We start from the raw sequence: 19,807 nt of genomic DNA, 5'->3' as shown, positions 1-19,807 counted from the left end.
CCTTGGAAGTAAGGAGAACTTGGTTCTCTTTTCCTTCTGCCACTTAACCAGCTATGTGCTCTTGAGAAACTTCTCTGGACCTTTATTTATAAAATGAAAGGCTTAGAATGTGCAGTAAACTCCCTTTCAGCCCTAAAATTCTTTTCTTCTTATTCTACCATGTTGTAAAGTGGTGAATTCTTCAAGGCAGGATATAATGATGATGGTGATGATAGTCAACATTTGTATTGTACTTACTATATGCCAGGCACTATGCTAAACACTTTACAATTATTGTTTCATTTGATCTCACAACAACCCTGGGAGGTAGGTACTATTATTAATCCACATTTTAGAGATGAGGAAACTGAAGAATGACTTGCCCAGGGTCACACAACTAGTAAGTGTTGGAGGCTTAATTTGAATTCAGGTCCTCATGACTCCAGGCCTGGTACTCTGGCCACTTACCTAGAACTACTTGGTCATATACTAATGCTGCTAATAATATTTTTTTATAATTTTACTGTTTCCTTTCTTGACATGAGCTGCCATTGTTTTGTTGTTTCGTTGTACCTATCTTTTGACACATAGCTTCAGCTGAATTTTTGTATTTGTTCTGGTTAGGAAAGCAAAGAACCATGCCTGTTAGAATTTTATACAAAGCAGGAATAACTAGGTTTTGAATAATGGTTTGAGGGGATCACCTATTAATAAAATATAAGACTTTTGTGACACCAATTTTGACTCTTCCGAGGCCTTTTTGTTTTCTTTTACTTGTTTCTGGGTTCTTAGTCTTTTTATATTTAGAATAAATGACCTCTGAATAAATGAGTTATTTACTGTATTGCATTTTAAATATTTGTGTGGCTCTTGGATATTTGCAAAGTTATTTATAGGCGCTTTTCATTCTTTCTTGCTCATTGTGTGAACCCTTAGCTTCTTAGATCCTTATATAGTTCTTCTACTATGTGGCCCACTGAACCATACTTATCTGTCCTATTTAGTGTCATGATTATATTTATTCACCCTTGAAGTACAGCACATTGATCAATCTTTGCTTTCAGTTGGAGGATCTGAGTTAGAACATGATGAAGTGATTTGAATTCAGTTACTTAATTCTTGTTGTTATCATCTGATCTCCCATGCATCCCCCAATATACCCTAATGTTTTTTTCCCTTACTTTAGGAAATATTTCCTCTACTCATCATGTCCTGAATTCTGACCTATCCCCCAATTTAAATTGTCTTTTTTCTTGAAGTTGTGTGTCTTCTTCTTACTCATCTAGATAATATTATGTATTATTACATGTGCATGTTCTAAATAAGGGAGACCCCTTCTATCGTATCACCAATTTCCAGAATCAGGATCACCACACCCTCATGTGGGTTGATACCAAGGAGACCATATGTTATATGCTGTTAGGACTGTACTCTCATTGTCCAATCTCCCTATTATGCTTTTTTCCCCCTTCCCGTATTCTTCATACACACCACCACCCCATTTTAAAATTTTGCTATCCTAAGCAAATTGGCTGTTGTGCTTTTTGTATACACTGTCCATATCCCCAATCCATATCATTTTTCTAGGATCCCAGGGAGGAATAAACATTATCCTTTCAATTGCTTCCCTAGTGCTATGCAGAAAAGAGTCTCAAAACAGACAGTGCAGCACAGATCTTATGCAATTCTACATATATAAGAGATTACAGTTGCCCCCAATATGCTCTGTAGATTCCACAGAAGGCATTTAACAAAATTAAGCAGGTTCCTGCTCATTCATTACTTAACAGGGGGTTTTCCTGGTGTTTGAAATAGCCTTCCACATTCCACAAAGCATTAAAAGGACACACAAATGAATGAAGCATGAATGAAGCATTGAAATGTTCACTATGTACAGAGCTCTGTACTAAGAAGCCCTGGAGATACAAATAGAAAAGTGAGACAGTCTCTGCTCTCAAGGGGCTTACTTTCTAATGGGGAAGATTATGTGGAAGGCTTCAGCTACACATCAGATGGAAAGGTCCTAGAATCCTTAGGATGAGGCAGCAAAGAAGATGGTTGTGCCTATCTTTAATGAAGTCATTTCCACTGATAAAATCATATTAGTTTCTGGTGTTGAACCATTTAAAAGGGCCAAGGACTTTAATGGCAAGAATTTTGTTTTCTGGGTCTTTAATGGGTATGACTGCAGCACCTGCAGGAGCCACTACCATGCTGCATCTCCACAAAGGTGGATGCAATCAACATCCTAGGATGATGGCTGTAGGCATTGGATTGGAGCATTACTCTTCTGAAGGCTCTTGGATTCGGATTCCTGCCCTGTCTCCACCACAGTCTGAAGGGACATGGTTGTCACAAAAATGTTGATAGTTTAACTTGCCTAACTCATGCTGCCTCTTACTTCTGCCTTAGGGTGTCCCACTGCTTCAGCTAACCTAGCTTGCCTGCCCTATGTGTAAAGAAAAGAAAAAGTAAAAGAAAATCCTGTCTTTTATTTCATAGGAAAACCTAGCCCCTGTAGAGCAAGGATTCTTAATCTTTTTTGTGTTGTAAACCCTTTTTGCAGTCTGATAAAGCCTATCTTCTGAGAATTTTTAAATATATAAAATAAGATGCATATCCTATGCATAGGATAACAAAGAAAACCAATTATATTGAAATAATTATCAAAATTTAAAAATAAACTAGTTCATAGATTCCATGTTAGGAACATTTGTTGTAGAGCTTTCCAGACTATGTGGAGATCTCACCAAAGGGATTTAGTATTTATGGTCATTTGGAAGTCACCTTACCTTCAAACAAGAAACCAAACCAATTTTTGTAGTGACACTCTTAGGTACTAAGTGCTAAACCAAACCAGCACTGAAACTTAGGATGAAGGATTGGGGGATTCACCTTCACCCTACTTCTACTCCCTCTCCTTTTGTCCTACTTCACCAACTGGATCTAATGCCGTATACTTGTTCTGGGTCCCTACAACAATATAGGGAACCCAAGTTACTCTCTGGGAATTCCTAAAACACATAAGGAATCCAGCTATAATTCCAGACAAAATCTCCAGGTAGCCCTTTCCACCTGGGGAGTATCAAAATTTTCTGGTTTCCTGAGAGAGTTTAGTGTATCCCAAATTTTCTCCATGGATCTCTGCCTCAGCAAAGCCAATCTAAGTGGAATTCCATGCTCACTCAACAATAGTATAAACAAGTTCAGTTAAAGAGACAAGAAAACAGGATCAGGTAATCCTCAAAAACATGTGGGGCTCCAAAAAGGAATTAAATACTTGGACTTTTAATTATCCAGGGTTTTTAGACTAGCACATAAACCTTTTTCCTATAGATCTGCAGTCTGTAGGACTACAAGGCAAGCAATCTAGGTCTCTTTAAAAGCAAAACAAAATGAAACAAACCAAAAAAAAATGAGCATTTATGTGCTAGGTTGGCACCAGCATTTTTGTGATATGAAATCCATACTTCTTGATTTAGCTGTAGTACTCATACTGGTTAGGGTGCTGTAACAAATTTCATTATATAAGCATTCAAATAATAAAGAATCTGATTAAGGAAACACACTAGAAAAGCTGACTGTATGACTATAGCCTGAAATAAGAGAGGAAGAAAATTATAAATCTTTCTCTAGTTATTCCTTAAGACTGGACAACCAAATAGCTAAAGTCCTGGGTCTCTCTACTGGGTCCCTGCAAATGCAGAGGATACGGTATGTATCCCAGGTGGGCTCTGTAGCTACTCTCCAAACCTCTACTCACATTGCAGGTCAGGTCAGCAGAGCATAGTACGTTTACCAGTGTTGGCAACACTTCCTTGCTACTTGCAGGACACAAAACTATATCTTGGTTATTGAGTTCATTCACTGCTAGACTGAGTCAAGCAGGTAGGTCCTCCTGAGTTCATTTCTGGCCTTAGACCCTTGCTAGTTGCGTGACCCTGAACAAGTTACTTAACCCTGTTTGTCTCAGTTTCCTCATCTGTAAAATGAGTTGGAGAAAGAAATGGCCAACCACTCCAGTATTTTTGCCAAGAAAACCCCAGGGGGGCAGTTAGGTGGCACAGTGGATAGAGCACTGGCCCTGGATTCAGTAGGACCTGAATTCAAATGCAGCCTCAGACACATCACACTTACTAGCTGTGTGACCCTGGGCAATCACTTAACCCCATTGCCTAGCCAAAAAAAAAAAAAGAAAGAAAACCCCAAATGAGGTCATGAAGAGTTGGACACAAATGAAACAACTGAACAGCAATTTTAACTAAAATATACTTTTCAATTTTCCTTTGGTCCCAACTTTTGTAGAAATACCCTAGAGGATGCTGTTTTCTCCATTTCTTTTTAAAATCTTTTTATTGCTATATTTTTACATCACCTTCACTTCCAAATTATCCCTCCCCCAATCCCTACCCAGTTAGCCACATCTTATAACAAAGAATTAGAAATAAAGAGAAAATAGTAGTTCGGCAAAACCAACCAGCACGTCAGCCATGTCTAACAGTTACTAGTATTCTACAGTGATTCTTCATTCCCTATATCCTCTACCTATAAAGAAGGAAAGGAAGTGTATTTTGTCAGCTCTTCTCTTGAGCCAGTATTAGTCATTTTAATTTTATTCAGGATTTTTATTGTTGTTCTTTCCATTGTAATCATTATGAATATTCTTTTCTTGGCTGTTTGCTTTGCATCAGTTCATGTAAGGCTTCCCATGCTTCTTATCTTCATAGTTGTCATTTCTTATGGTACAACAATATCCCATTACATTCATGTGTTACAAATTTTCCATTCATTTTCTTAACTGCTGATTCATTTCATTTAAAATATTTTTATTTTGTTTTCTACATTCAAGAAAGAGAGCCAGTTTGGAGAGATTTTTGAATACTACCTTTTGAAATTCTGCCTCAGCTATTTTTACTTCTTAGGAGTTGGGGGGAATCCTTACTACTCCCATTTTTAAAATATATATATATATATATACACACACACACACACACACACACACATACACATACATATACATATATATATATACATATATATATATGAGAGAGAGATCCTCAAACTCTCTCCCAAGTGTATGTTTAATATCAGTGGTTGGTTTTCTGTATCATAAAATTTTCCTTCCAAATACAGTTCAAAAACAACATATTGCTCTGAGATTGTCTGCTTTCCAAAAGAAGCAACAGAAGTGTTTAGATTTACATGACCCCAGTTTCATGACAGCAGTAGCAGATCTGATATCTTATCCGAGGAAAAGCATTTTTGGCCTCCAATTCAATTACTTTCATGGTGGGAGTCACTAGCTTATTTCAGCTCTAACTCTGCTGCAGAACACTGGCAGCAGTGAATCTTTCAAAAAGTATAAACACAATTGGTATTTATAGCATTGTTAACATTTGCTAAATAGTTGGGAGAGTGATCTGTGTGCCTGTTTTTAGCAGGTGGGGCACAAATCTTTGTTGTGGCTACAGTGGGTTTTAAGAAATAGAATAAGGTGATTACAAAACATTGTGGCAGAACAGTAAATTAGAAGTGTTGAGTACAATAAGTTAAGAATCTGCACAGACACAGTTCAAAGTATGGTAGAAACAATCCCTGCAGCATCTCTGGCCTGACGTGTGTTACCCAGATGGCTTATTTGACATAGTGCAGTACAGGAACTGTGTAGTGAAAAGCCAAATAAATGTTAAGGATTAGTCAAGTTTTAATTGAAAACCTACATAAAATATACCATAAAATGAAGCCAGATTTTTTTAGTTACATTTCACAACAAAGCAGGTTTTTTATTTTCTCTTAGACAGCTAAGAAAGCTAAGTTGTATTAGCTACACCAGAGTCTTTCACTCTTCTCGCAGTTGAGTCATATGCACATCTATCTAACGCCTGTATAAGCAGTAACATCCTCAAAGGTATGTGGTTAGTCAGGTTGCATATCTCAAAAACTCAAGACAAAAAAAATGCTGCTTTTATAAAGGGTTTTTCCCTTAATCTAACAATCCCCTAATGAACACTGACCCTTGTGGATACAGCCTGGTACTTACACAATTAAGTCAACCTGTTTGCTTCCTTCAGACACATAGCTAGTTTTAAAAATAGGAGGAGGGGGCAGTCCTAGAGTGAATAAATTTAATTCTTTGTATTTTGAAGTATGCTAATATTGCTTTGAGAATATTGAGAAGGAAGAAAACAAGCATTTTTTAAGTGCCTGCTATGGGGCAGACACCGTTCTAAACATTTCACAAATATCTCATTTTATCTCAAAACAACACTTCGAGGTAGGTGCTATTATCTTCATTTTACAGTTGTGGAAACTGAGGCAAGCAGAGGTTAAGTGACTTGCCCACGGTCACACAGTTAGTGTCTGAGGCTTAATTTCTGACTCCAGGCCCCAACACTTTATCTACAGTGCCTCGCTGCTGAAACTGAGTTCATTTAAAAACCTTATTTGTAAAATTAGCCTAATGTATTTGGCAGATTGCTAAATTTTTTATTATGGCAACAATGCAGTATTGCTAGTAGTGAGTTTTTGTTTAGTTTCTTAAGAGTATTTTTGATCCATTTATAATAAAATGACAAGTATTTAATGACAGACCTTTCATTCTTTCCTGTTATGATATTGATAATGATAATAAGTCAGAAATAATAGCTAATTGTGTTTGTTGTAATGAGAAATCAAATGCTGTACTGTGAATAATCACATTTTTGTACATATCTAACATTTGATTCAATTACCTTTTTTTATGGTATAAAACTAGCAAAATAAATTCATTAGCAACAAGTCTGTAGCCTTGTGTTTGCCCTCCAGCCCTGCCACTACTGTGAAACTGTTTCATATGCATGTGTGTTCAATCTTTTGCCAACTAACTAGGCTTTAAGCTTCCTGAGGTCAGGAATTCTTATAATTCTTTGTATCATCCATGGTATATAGCGTAGTGCTTTCCTACTGTAGACAGTAAAAACTGTTATGTCCCACTATATAAATCAGTATTGACCAAATGAATGATTATTCTCATGCTATTTTTTAAAAATTCTTCTTTGATCTTCAGATATAATTTTAGGGAAGTAACAAGCCTTCAACTTTATGTTGTAAATACATTGTCCAGTGTATGTCTTGAAGTATTTCATTCCGTTTAGATCTTTGCATTCACTGGCAAACACTTGAAAATGCCACCCTATGTTTTTTTCCTGGCTTACTCCTTTATCTCCTAATTTCCAGTAGCCAGAGATGGAGGTGTTTTGAATGAGCACATCAATGTTCTAGACAGAGATACTGTTTGAAATTATCCATGAGCACAGTGCCTCTGAACATTATTGAGTGACGTTTGTTTCTCTTGGTTGTGTCTGCTCTGACTAGCTGGTTTCTTTCAGATTGGCAGCTGGGATTACACTGTAGTAGATGGACAGCTGCAAGAACTGCAAATTGCAGGGGGACTGAGTTAGGCCTCAGTTTAATATGCCTGGAATGCATTGACTTGGTTACAAAGTCCTGATGGAAAAAATGACCACACTTTCACAAACTATGATCACTTGCTGTTTTGCCTTAGAAACTGCCGTGCTTATTTTAAATAAACATACTAATAAAATACTTTTTCAAATTCGTAAAAATTTTTTCTGCCCCCTGCTTTTATATCATGGTATTCTTTTTTTTAAGTCTTTTTTGAAATCTTGTTTTTACATTGCTTTCTTTTCTGAATTTATCCCTACATCATACCTTGTAACAAAGATAAAAAGAGATGAAAAAAAGCAGTTTTACAAAACAAATCAACACCTCAACTATATTTGACAGTATATATAATATTCTATACCATATTCCCCCCCCCAGTGAAGCAGAGAGGGAGGTGCATATTCCCAGTTCTTGTCTAGGGTCAGTCTTTTTCTTTAAAATTGTGCTGTGTTCAGTTTTATTTGTGCTTCTTATTGCTGTTCTTTCCATTTTCATTGCTATCATTGTATATGTTGTATTCCTAATTCTGTTTACTTTGCTTGAATTCATAAGTGTTCCCATGCATCCCTGAATTCTTCCCTTTTATCATTCTTACTGTACAGTGATATTCCATTACACTCATGCACTTCACTTTGTTTAACCATTTCCCACCCACTGGCCTAATACTTAGCTTTCAGTTCTCTGCTCCCTTGTACAGTAAGTCTATGAATATTTTGGTGTATTTGTTATCTTTCCTTCTGGCTTTAACTTCCTTTGGTACTCTTCCTAGCAGGGGAATCTCTGGGTCAAAAAGCATGGTCACGTTAGTCACTTTCTCTGTCTAACTCCTAAAGTGATTTCCAGAATGAACTAATTCACAGCCCTGACAATAATCTATTAGTGTATCTGTCTTTTTGAAGCCTCTGTGTTATTTTCTATTTCCATTTTTTCTCATCTTTGCCAATTTGCTGATTGTGAGGAAGAACCTCAGAGTTGCTTTGACTAACATTTGTCTTATTGTCTAATGTAGGTGATTCTTTCGTAGGGTTGTTAATCAGCAGTTCTCTTGAGAAGAGTTTGTTCATATTTCTTGACCATTTATCTGCTGGGGAATGGCTCTTGGATTTTTGTATTTGCATGCATAACTTGCATATCTTAGATGTCAAATACTTTCCAGAAATAAATATTTTTCCCAATGAGAGCTATCCTTCTTATCTTAGTTGTACTGATTGTTTGCAAAAGAAAGTTTTTAAATTTCATGTAATTGAATTTATCTATCTTATCTTTTGTAATCTCCTTTATTTGTTCTTCAGTTAAGAATTTTTCTGGCTGTAGCTATAAAAGTTCCTTAATACTTTTTTTTAATGATGTGACGTTTTACACTTAGGGTACCTATACAGTTTGAGGTCAGTGTAGCATATAGGGTAAGGCATCGATCAATCAATAAACATTTAAGTACCCATCATATGCCAGGCAATGTGCTAAGTGCTGATGATATAAAAAGAGGCAAAAGAGTCCCTGTTCTCAGGAATTTATAGTCTAGTGTAAACAAATATATGCAAGAAAGCTACATATAAGATAAATAGGAAATAATTAACAGAGGCAAGGCTCTAGAATTAAGAGAGGTTAAAAAAGGCTTCCTATAAAAGATGGGATTTTTTTGTTGAGACTTAAATGAAACCAGGGTGAGCAGAGTTGAGGAAGGTAGTGTTCCAGGTATAGAGGACAGCCAGAGAAAATTCCTGGAGCTGAAAGATGGAATGTATTGTTTGTGAAACAGCCAGGAGGCCAGTGTCACTGAATCAAAGAGTACATGTTGGAGAATAAGGTGTAAGAAGACTGGAAAAGTAGGAGGGGGCTTGGTTGTAAAGGGCTTTGATTGCCAGAGAATTTTGATTTGATCCTGGAAGCAATAGGGAGCCATTGCAGTTTATTGAGTAAGGGAGTAACATGATCAGAGCAGTACTTTGGGGAAATCACTTTGATGACTTAATGGAAAATAGACTGGACTTGAGGCAGGTTAACCTACCAGCAGGCCATTACAGTAGTCCAGGTGTGAGGTGATGAGAGCCTATAATGGAGTGGTAGCAGTGTCAGGAGAGAGAGAAGGGAGTATTGGAGAGATGTTGCAGAGGTAAAATCAACAGGCCTTGGCAACAGATTGGATTTGGGGCATAAGAGATAGGGAGGAGACTTAGTCTAAGCCTAATTTCTGCCAAACTATCTTCTAGTTTTCCTCATCAATTTATTGTTATATTTTTCAATTAGACTTTCCTTTAAAAAAATGATAAATAGCTTTCTTATAATTTCTCCACTCTGAGACACCATCACATGCATTTGCTCCCAGAGACTTCTGGTTGCAGGATTTTTATATACTCTTTGTTTTTACTTGGAGATAAACGTATTTGTTTCTGTTTAGATTTATTATAGTAGCAGTCCAAATATTTTAAATACTGATTAATTTATATAAGCTTAGCTATTTCTGGTTTGTACTCTTACCTTAACCCTTCAGTTTTTGCCTGTGCTTATTCATTTAGGGTTTTTTTTAAAAAATAAAACAAGATAAGAAATTAAAAGTGGATATTTAGGTAGAATCAGTTCAGTTCAGTTCCTTTTTTAAATGTATTTGTGATTTCATTTGTATAAGGAACCCCCTATATCAAGGCATATTAACTCCTTATTAGCAACTTTAAGATTTCTCCAGTGTCATCCACCTTGAGGATAGACTTCCTGCTTTCAAGGCTAGCATCCTCTTCACCTAGCCATACTGCCTTTCAATGCAGTTCCTTTTCCATCAACCTCCTGAAGGCCCTTTGTTAGATATTTTCATATGTGCTTTGACCAGGGACAGAATTGTTTTCTATATTTTGAAATTTTTAACTTAATCAATTTTAAATATTTCACATACTGTAACATCCATTATGTTTTCTGGTAAGGATATTTTATCTTTAGCAATTATATTTTCAAATATTTTCAGCTCTAATATATATATTTCTGTATTATCTTGAATATTTATACCCTTAAACTTAAAAGGTTAGTCTAAAATATACTCCGATTCCTAAGTTAACAATTGTACATATATGTATTAAGTTGGCTTTGTTATTTTTGGAAATAAGTGCATTTATAGCACTGAGCACTTAAACTGTTATATTGTATTTTTTTTTTACTTTGCCAAGGAGAACACAGTGTCCCCAAGGCAGGTAGGAGATTGGAGAGCAGGCATCTGTTTCTGAATGGTGCTTTCTTTGCTAGTCCTTTTTCAGGTGGGAATGCTGTCTAAGAGAGGGCTAAAAGTATTATAGAACATTTTCTCTCCTATAATTGCACCCCGTACTAAGCAAATACGATTAATTGTTCTGAGCTTTGTCTTGGCCTCAGTGGTGAATGTTATCTGGATTTTTGTCCACTAGGAATTTAAGTACAAACCTTAACCTATAGCTATTTAGTAGTTATCTGATCAGAATGGGATTTTTTGATCAGTTATCAAAGCTAGATTTTAACAGAGGCCCCAGAGTAAGGAAGAGGCTAATCAGCTAGCCCCTGAATTACACAATAGCAAGTGTTCAAGTGAGACACGTCAAAGAGGCAGTGCCCTCTTCTGCCCATTTGAATTATAAATTAGTTAAGAAAAAGAGAAAATTGGCAATCATAATTATGTACTAGTAGCCCAGTAGAAAATACTGAAGACTATTAATTGAAATCTTTTTAAATAGTGGGAAAAGTGAGTTCGGAACAGTGACAAACCCAATATTTAGCCTTATATGGGCTCTTCTAAATACATAAGGCTAAGAGATACGTTGTAAGGCATCTTGGTAGAACTTAATGACCAGGTGGTCAAGTCTGCCAGCTTATTTTTTTTCAAAATGTTCAAATTATACCAATTTTAAATGTTTTACATATAGTAACTACTAACACAATTGCTCTCCCCTTGACTTTTTTTTAACAACAGCTACTTTTAAATATGATAGCAACTTTGTTTCTTTTTCCTAAACTAGTTTTATAGTAATTTCAGTCATAAACATGAAGCAAGAGTGGAGGGAGACCCAATTTCAAACTTCGAATGTTACTGCAAAGAAAAGCAACAAACATCTGTTTTTACATTAACCGCATCCATATGTTCAACTACTTTTTCCCCCTCCCCCAAAACATCAAAATAAAAATTTACAGCTTTCATTGTTGGGTACCAAATGTACTGGTAAATTAACTTATTTTCACAGTTAAATTTAAAAACCTATTTAGAGAACCAGTGGAAGTATCTTTGTCAAGTAATAGCCCAAATCTATGCTATATGTAAGCCAAGTATGCGTTTGTTCCTTTCTGCAATGATAAAATGATGCAGGCATGAAGTAATAGCTGCGTATGATTGTTGAAAATGTCTTCACAGTACTTGCATATACATACGTCTTAGTAAGTTCTGCTATTAATATTTGAGAAACTATATAGAAGACAAATGTGTGGTTTTTCCAGCATGTCATAGAAAACAAAGGATTTGCATAGCTTATTCTGTTTTATTACTATGCATAACAACATCTGGAATGTTGGTGCTGTACTTAAGATTTGTTATAGGAATCAAGAATGGGGGTAGGGGTGAGGGTGGGGGTGGGAATCAGTTTACAGAAATCACTGCCAGACTGAACTTCCCTACATCAGGCTAATCTAGTTTCATAGGATCTATAGTATCTAGAACCAGAAGGGATCTTAGCAATCATTTAGTATAAGGAAATTGAGTCTTGTCAAGGATAAGTCACTTTCTTTAAATCTCACAGATAGTTAATAAATGGACTAGGATTAAAAATCCACTTCATCTGACTCTAAATATGTAGGTTTTCAATATACTATGACTTAGTTTAAGTGGCATACCATTCCAACTAATAATTTGTACAATGTACAATACTCAGTTCACTCCAAGTGATGGCATCTGCCCCACTGAAATCCTTTTGTATTTATTTTGAATATATCTTGTACTTTTCTGTGAACATGTTATATCCCCTGCCCCTTAATAAAATGTAAATTCCTTGAGGCCAAGTGCCATCTTTATTTCATAATGTTTAATTTTTAAAATATAGTGCTGTTTTGCTATTACTTTATTCAGTATTCTTGCATCAATATTCATTGGAAATATTGACCTACAGTTTTAGTTCTCTGCTTTATCTCTCACTGGTTTTGTTATTAGGAATATATCTCAGAGGAATTTGAAAGAAACCCTTCTTTTGCCTTTTTTGCAACAATTTTTGTAATACTGGAATGAATTGTTCTTTGAGTTTTTAGTAGAATTCAGTTATAAATCCATCTAGTGCTGGGATTTTATTTTTCTTGGGAGGTTTCTTTCTGGCTTATTCATTTGTTTTTCTGAGAATTCTTGTCTGTTTCTTGCTGGATATTTTATATGTTTGTATATATTCATCCATTTCATTTGTTACCAGTTTTGTTGCCTATAGGCAAGAAAATTTATTATAGTTTCCTTTATTTTCCCTTTATATATTGTGAAATCTTTTTAATATTTTCAATTTAGTTTTCCTCTTATTTTATCAAATTAGGTAATGTTATTTTACTAGTTTCTTAAAACTACTTCCTAGTTTATTTATCAATTCAATGGGTTTTTTTGCTTTTACCTTTTCTTTGATATTAAAAATTTCTATTTTTCTGTTTGGTTGGGTTTTTCAGTTTGTTACTTTTTCAGTTTTTAAAGTGGTACACTCCTTTTGTTAATCTTTATCTCTTGTCAAGCAAAGTGTTGAGACACATAAATTTGCCACTAAGCACTTCTTTAGCTGTATCTCAAGAGTTCTGTTATCTTTTATTTCTATTTTTTTTGGTCTATATATCTTTGAGGATTAAACTTTTTAGTCTAACTTTACGTTTTAATCCTTTCTTCCAATATCCTTTGTTGATTATCATTTTCATTATACTGTGGTCAATAAAGAATGTTTTTAATATGTCTGCTTTTTTATGTTTGTTTGTAAGGATTTTATACCCTTGTGTCGGGTTAGTTTTTATAAAGATGACAAATATAGCTAAGAAATAAATCTGCTTACTTAGGTTCCCATCCGTCAATCACCAGTGACCTATTATAACTATCTTTTCTAAAATTCTGTTCAGATCTTTAATTTTTTTTCTTATGTATCTTTTAGATTTTTTTTAAAAGGGGGCACTTTGGGGATCCCCATATGATAGTTTTGCTGTCTGTATTTCCCCATAATTTGGTTAACTTTTCCTTCATGAACTTAGATGCTATCCCATTCAGTGACCATAAATTAAGTATTAATGTGATTTAATTATCTGCAGTGGTGGTCAGTTAACTAGAACAAAGTAAATTAATTAAAATCTTTGATTTTTACAATAAACCTTATAATCTTTACATCTTTAATAAACTTTAAATATGCAGGATGGCTTCCTTTTTGCTACAATCACTTTTTTACATTAATTCATCATTAAACCATCTTTTATCACATTGGATATTAAACATAACATTGATGAACATATAGCCTAAGTAGAAAGATAAGACCCATGTGTAGAAAAGTATTTGTAGCAGCATTTTTTGTTGTAACAAAGAATTGTAAACAAATTGGGAACATCAGTTGGGAAATGGTTGGACAATTATTGCATGTGAAAGTAATGAAATTGTTATTATGCGATAAGAAATCAACCAACCATTTTATTAAACTCCAGCTACGTGGCAAGCACTGTGCTAAGTTTTTAGGATACAAAAAGAAGCAAAAAGCAACCCCTGCCCTCACGGAGCTTACAATTTAATGGACAAAGGTGTCGGGTTCAGAGAATTCTAGGAAGACTTATCTTAACTGATGCAAAGTGAAAGAAAACAATTTATATAAATGACTAAAATATTTTAAAGGAAAAGTAATTTGGAAGACTTAAAAACTCTGGTAAATGCAACAACCAATGAAGATGCATTTATTAATTTGATTCATTTATTAATAATTCCCTGAGAAATGTGGAGAGAGCATGAAGCATTCAATTCAGAGACTAAAGGATATGAAGGACCCATTTACCATCTTAAATGAATCAAGAGATTTTGGAAGTGACTGGCTCTTTTTCTAATGATGATTGCTTGCATAGTTAATTGTATAAATATTGTGTACTTCAATTTTTATTTCGGTTTGCCTCAGAGAAACTCAAAATGCCCTAGACATATGCCACACCTTTAACTTAGCTATTGCTTGTGATTTGCTTCTGAGATCTTAAACCATATCTTTCCTCTCTGACCACAACCCCCATGTTGCCTAAATTTTATCTTTAGTAGACTACCAGTTATTAATTAGACTTTTCCTGCTTTTTGTATTCCACCACTCCCTTTATGGCTATGCTTGATTTTCTGCCCAGGCTAGATCCCCAGGTCATCCACTTAACTGCTTCTCTCACAGGCATGCTAGACTTTCTTCCACAAACCTAACTTCTAGTTCAACGCAACAAACATTTATTAATACCTACTTATTTACAAGGCATTGTTTTCTCTATTTTTGCTTTTGGGTTGATTAGATTTGCAGGAGAAGTAATAAAACCATGAAGAGCTGGCCCATTATGTATTCCTGCTATATAGCTGCAACTGGGCTCTCACTGTTACTTGGCAATACTTTTGTTTATCTCTTGTTGACTCTTTGGGCCACTTCCCACAGCAGCTGTTTCAAATTTTCACATTCTCTTAAGATCCCTAATTCTGCTGCCCACTTCCTGTTTATTCCCAGCTATTCTATTCAAACTCAGTTAAACAATACTTCTTAATTTATTGAAAAGATAGAAGAATTCCACTATTTGCCATCTTAAAATTTCTCATCTGGCTGCTCTTCTCATCCTTTCCTTTTGCCTAAAGGTAAAATATGACCTCTCCTACACTAATTCTTCCACCAGTATTCTGTCACCTTTCAAGAAGAAATTGTTTCACTAAATTTTCTAGTCTGTTAATTCTGTTGACTTCTCTACACTGTTTCAATACCTTGTCCTGGTACACACGCGCACACACACACACACACACACACACACACCCCAAAACTAAAAAAAAAAAAACCTTTGCTTCATCCTTCTGCTGATGTATTTACCATTTCATATCTTCTTTCATTAACTTCTAACTTCTGAAATTAATGTTCTATACCTGCTGCCTTAATTTCTTCTTCACAAATTCACTTGTTAAGACTTTTCAGTCTAATTTCTGTCTTCACTTCTCTATTGAAACTCTACTCTGAAAGGTCTTAGGTGCCCCATCTTCCTTGGCCTCTGCAGCATCTGACACAGTTGAACACGCTATGCTTGAAAACTCTTTCCTTGGCCTGCTCAGTATTCTCCCCTACTTCTTTTACTTCTCTGTTTTCTTCACTGGGTCTTCTTCCTCCTATATCCATCATTTATTTAGCCTTAGGTTTGTACATTCTTCTAACTTTATGCTGTCTCTTTGGAAACATATATACTTTTAATGATAATAACTAACATTTATATAGCACCTGCTGTGTACCAGGTGCTATTATCATCCTCATTTTACAGAAGAAGATACTGAGGCAAACGGGTTAACTGATTTGCCCAAGATCACACAGCTAGTAAGTATCTGAGTCTCGATTTGAACTCAGTACTTCCTGACTCCAGGCCCACCTGATGCTCTGTCCACTATACTACTCTATGCAGATAATTTCTGTATTTTTTTAGGCCCTGATCTCTCTTCTCAGCTCTAGTCCTGTCTCTCTAACTGCCTAATAGATATTTCCTCTTGGATATCCTCGCATCATCTCAAATTTACCATATTTAAAACTAAACTCATCATCTTCCCCCTAAAATTAGCTCTCATGCCATACTTCCCTATCTTGATCTTTGTATCATCATCCTCTCAGTCATTCGGGCTCAAAGACTAATTAGTGTTGACATTTTCCTCTATATCTAGTTAGTCTCCACGTGCTGTTAATTCTACCTTTGTACTTATCCCTTTATTTTCAGTTCCACTGCTACCACCCGGCCAATTATAATAGTTCCCCAAGTGATCTCACTTTCTCCAATTTCTCTCCACTCAAATCCATCTTATATACTAATCTTCTTAAAACACTGGCTTTATCATCATTCTCTTGTGCAAAAAAAAAAAGTTTAATTGCTTATAGGTAGGTACCCATAAGGTTATAGCATATGGGGACCGCTCCACCAGGCCCAAAGCCCAACATTTTTGTTGTGAGAGAAGAAAAATAGTAAAGACAGACTGCTTCTAGGTAGTAAATCCAAGAGGCTGACAGAGAAAGAAGGCTCCAGTCACATTGTTTGTGCATCTGACTAAATTTTATCCATGTTTCAGTGTGTTAATCAGGTCACATCTCATCCATGAAGTGCTCCCTACCAACTATATCACAATGTCCACCAATTCACGGTTCAGTCCTCTGAATTACTTGCAGGACTCATTCCAGGCTGTATTACTGACTTCTCTCCACAAGGCTTTCTCTAACATACCATAACGTATTCTTCACCCTAGATAACCAAGGAGAGTTTCATAAGGACTCCATAAAAGGAGAAATTACTTCTAGGCACTAAAGTACCAGGACTTGTAAATTGCCTTTGCTATACAAGTATCCTCCACATTATCTTACTACCATTTTGCTCTTGAGTTTGACCCCAGTTATTTCCGCAGACAATGTGTTAATCTGTGGAAGAGTTTGCCTCAGATTTGTGGTGGGAATATTTTGTAATTACTGTTCTTACTATGCAATCATGGTAATTACTCTTGATGAAAGACAGTTGTGTGTACTGACTGATGGTGAAGAGGAAGCACACTGACAAGGGCTCGTGAGTTATGGAGTTAAAAGTGGTGGCCCACAGGTTTACTTCTGTAAACTAAGACAGAAACTGCCCTTGGGGGATACAACCTACAAGTGGGGAGAGTAGGCACATATACAACAATGTCAAAGTGACCTTGCAGATAAAGGCACCAGCATCTGGGTGGACCAGGAAAATTTTAAGAATAAGGTGAAAGTCAGGGATTCCCAGAAGCAAAGATGAAGTGAGTACATTCTAGGTATGGAGCCCAGGCAGTACAAAGTCACAGAGAGAGGTGCTGAGTAAGTGAATGAAAAAAGCATTTAGTTAAGTGTCGCACTGTGTCCACTGCTGGGGATTACAAATAACAAAAGCAAGATAAATCCTGCTCTGAAGGAACTCGTGCTCTAATTGGAGGAGACAACACAAAAAAGAAAGTTTAGCTGTAGACCAGATGGAAAGGCCCAGAAATCCTAAAGGTTCAGCAAAGGGGCAAATGACAAGGTCCCCAGGGTTCTTTGTCCAGAGTCAGTCAGTGGGTCAGATAAAATGCTAGGAAGTCTGCAAGGTGTAAAGGTAGGGCATATGGCCAGAAAGACTTTCCTTAAGAAGCAGTGGCAGTACAGAGAGCATAAGCCAAGAATATAAACTACTTAAGAAAGAATTCTCTATTGAACAAGAACTGCTGGGAAAACTGGAAAGCAGATTGGCAGAAATTAGATTTAGACCAATATTTTCCACCATATGTCATGAGAAACTCAAGACAGTTATGTGAGTAGAATATAAAAGGTTACATAATAAGAAGTACCTTTTGTAACTATGATTAAGGGGGAAATTAGTAACCAAATAAAGGACAGAAGTGATCACAAAAGATAAAATTAATTATTTCAATTATAACGCTGTCAGGATGAGAAAAGAAAATGAAGATGAGAGGAAATCTTTATATGAAATAGCTATTAAGAGTCTGACATCCAAGTTATATAGGAATTAACACAAATGCATAAAAATTAAGAGCAATTGCCCAGTAGAACACTGGTCAAAGGGTGTAAACAATTCTCAAGAAAATTGCAAATTATTAAGAACCATATGAAAGATTTCCCCTGAATCACTATAATGAGAGAAATACAAATCAAAGGAATTAGAATAATGGGTATTAGAAAGATGGGTATAGTAATGCACTGTTAACTTCACTGTGAACTGTTCCACCCATTCCAGAAAACAATTTAGAATGTATTTCTTTTTTAAAATGACTAAAATGTCTACACCCTTTGATCCAGAATCCTCGTGCTAGCCATATGCCTCCAAGGAGGTCAAAGACAAAAAGAAAGGTCCTATATATGTCAAAATATTCATAACAGCACTTTTGTGATAGCAAAGTAGATGCCTATTGATGGGATACTTAGATGTAACGGAATATCACTATGTCATAAGAAATTATGCATATACAGAATTCAGAGAAGCACTGGAAGACTTGTGTGAACTGATGCAAAGTGAGGTAAACAAATCCAAGAAAAGAATATACACCTTGATTACAACAGTGTAAAGAGAAAGAATGACGACAACAAAAACGTACTTGAATACTGTGTAATTATAGTGACAAATCAAGACATATCAACAAAAGAGTTGATAACATGCACCTCCTTCTTTTCCATGCTGCAGTGAGAATCTATATTTGTGGAATTCTACACGTAACATCAGACACAGTTGATGTGTTCAGTTTTGCCAAATTGCTTTCTCCTGCCCCTTTTCCATTTATTCTCTGTTAGAAGTTATGACTACTCTGTGTATGAGAAGAATAAATTTGGAAATGAAGATGATGTTGAAACAAAAGATCAATAAAAATAAATCTTAAAGAAAAATCAGCTAGAAAAATAAACAAAAAGTTGTTGAACACAGTGTGGGAAATCCCACAATATCTATCAAAGATATAATGATTTCCTGTATGTGAAGATAATATGGGATCACATCTTTACTGATGCTTTCTCCCATTTTTCAGGTTTCAAATGATATATGGCGGGGGCAGGTAGGTGGCACAGTGGTTAGATCACCAGCCCTGGAGTCAGGAGGACCTGAGTTCAAATCTGGTCTCAGACACTTGACACTTACTAGCTGTGTGACCCTGGGCAAGTCACTTAACCCCATTGCCTAGCCAAAACAAAACAAATGGTATATAGAATCAATATTTTATCTTTAGCAATAAAATAATAGGTTTTGGCTGTCAGACATAGTGCAAAAAAGAAAAGTCTGTCAAAAAACAGAGCTGAATGAAGCTGAGAGGATATTTCTGATTATAATTGCTAGTTTCTGTTTAATGTCTCTGAGCAAGATGAGGAGTCTTTGCATGGTAATTCTCATGCAATAGCATCCACAATGCTAAAAGGTGACCTCATCCTCAGTACCAGTGCCAGGCACTTAGCCTTCAGTGAACACAGGAGGTCAGTTTTCAATGTGAAACAAGCCAGAGTGTGAACTGACATTTTCAGGTGACAGTTGTGGTTGTATTGCCTGTAATTAGCACCTCGTAACACGAAAACTTGCTTGTGCCTTTTTCAGGCTGTCGAAGCTCAAATCCGAAGTTTTGGACAAACTCCTTCCCAGCTGCTTATAGAGCCACATCCTCCCAGAAGTTCTGCCATGCAAGTGGTAAGTAGCACTTCACTGTTCCTCT

At 35.9% G+C, this 19,807-nt stretch overlaps 1 protein-coding gene across 7 annotated transcripts in view; it reads left to right on the top strand.

Annotated features, from left to right (window-relative positions):
- LRBA (LPS responsive beige-like anchor protein) overlaps positions 1–19,807 on the top strand; it is a 676,054-nt gene that overhangs the window by 600,101 nt on the left and 56,146 nt on the right. For all 7 annotated transcript variants that reach the window (XM_027866938.1, XM_027866942.1, XM_027866935.1 and 4 more), the window contains one exon: positions 19,693–19,782. In XM_027866938.1, coding sequence (XP_027722739.1) covers positions 19,693–19,782 — 90 coding nt within the window. The remainder of the gene's footprint in view (positions 1–19,692; positions 19,783–19,807) is intronic.

Source organism: Vombatus ursinus, unplaced genomic scaffold, assembly GCF_900497805.2.
Source record: "Vombatus ursinus unplaced genomic scaffold, bare-nosed wombat genome assembly UNPS02014784.1, whole genome shotgun sequence".
In the NCBI taxonomy this organism is placed as follows: Eukaryota; Metazoa; Chordata; class Mammalia; order Diprotodontia; family Vombatidae; genus Vombatus; species Vombatus ursinus.
Note: the sequence above shows the minus strand (reverse complement) of the source record. Positions and strands in the feature narration are given on the sequence as shown.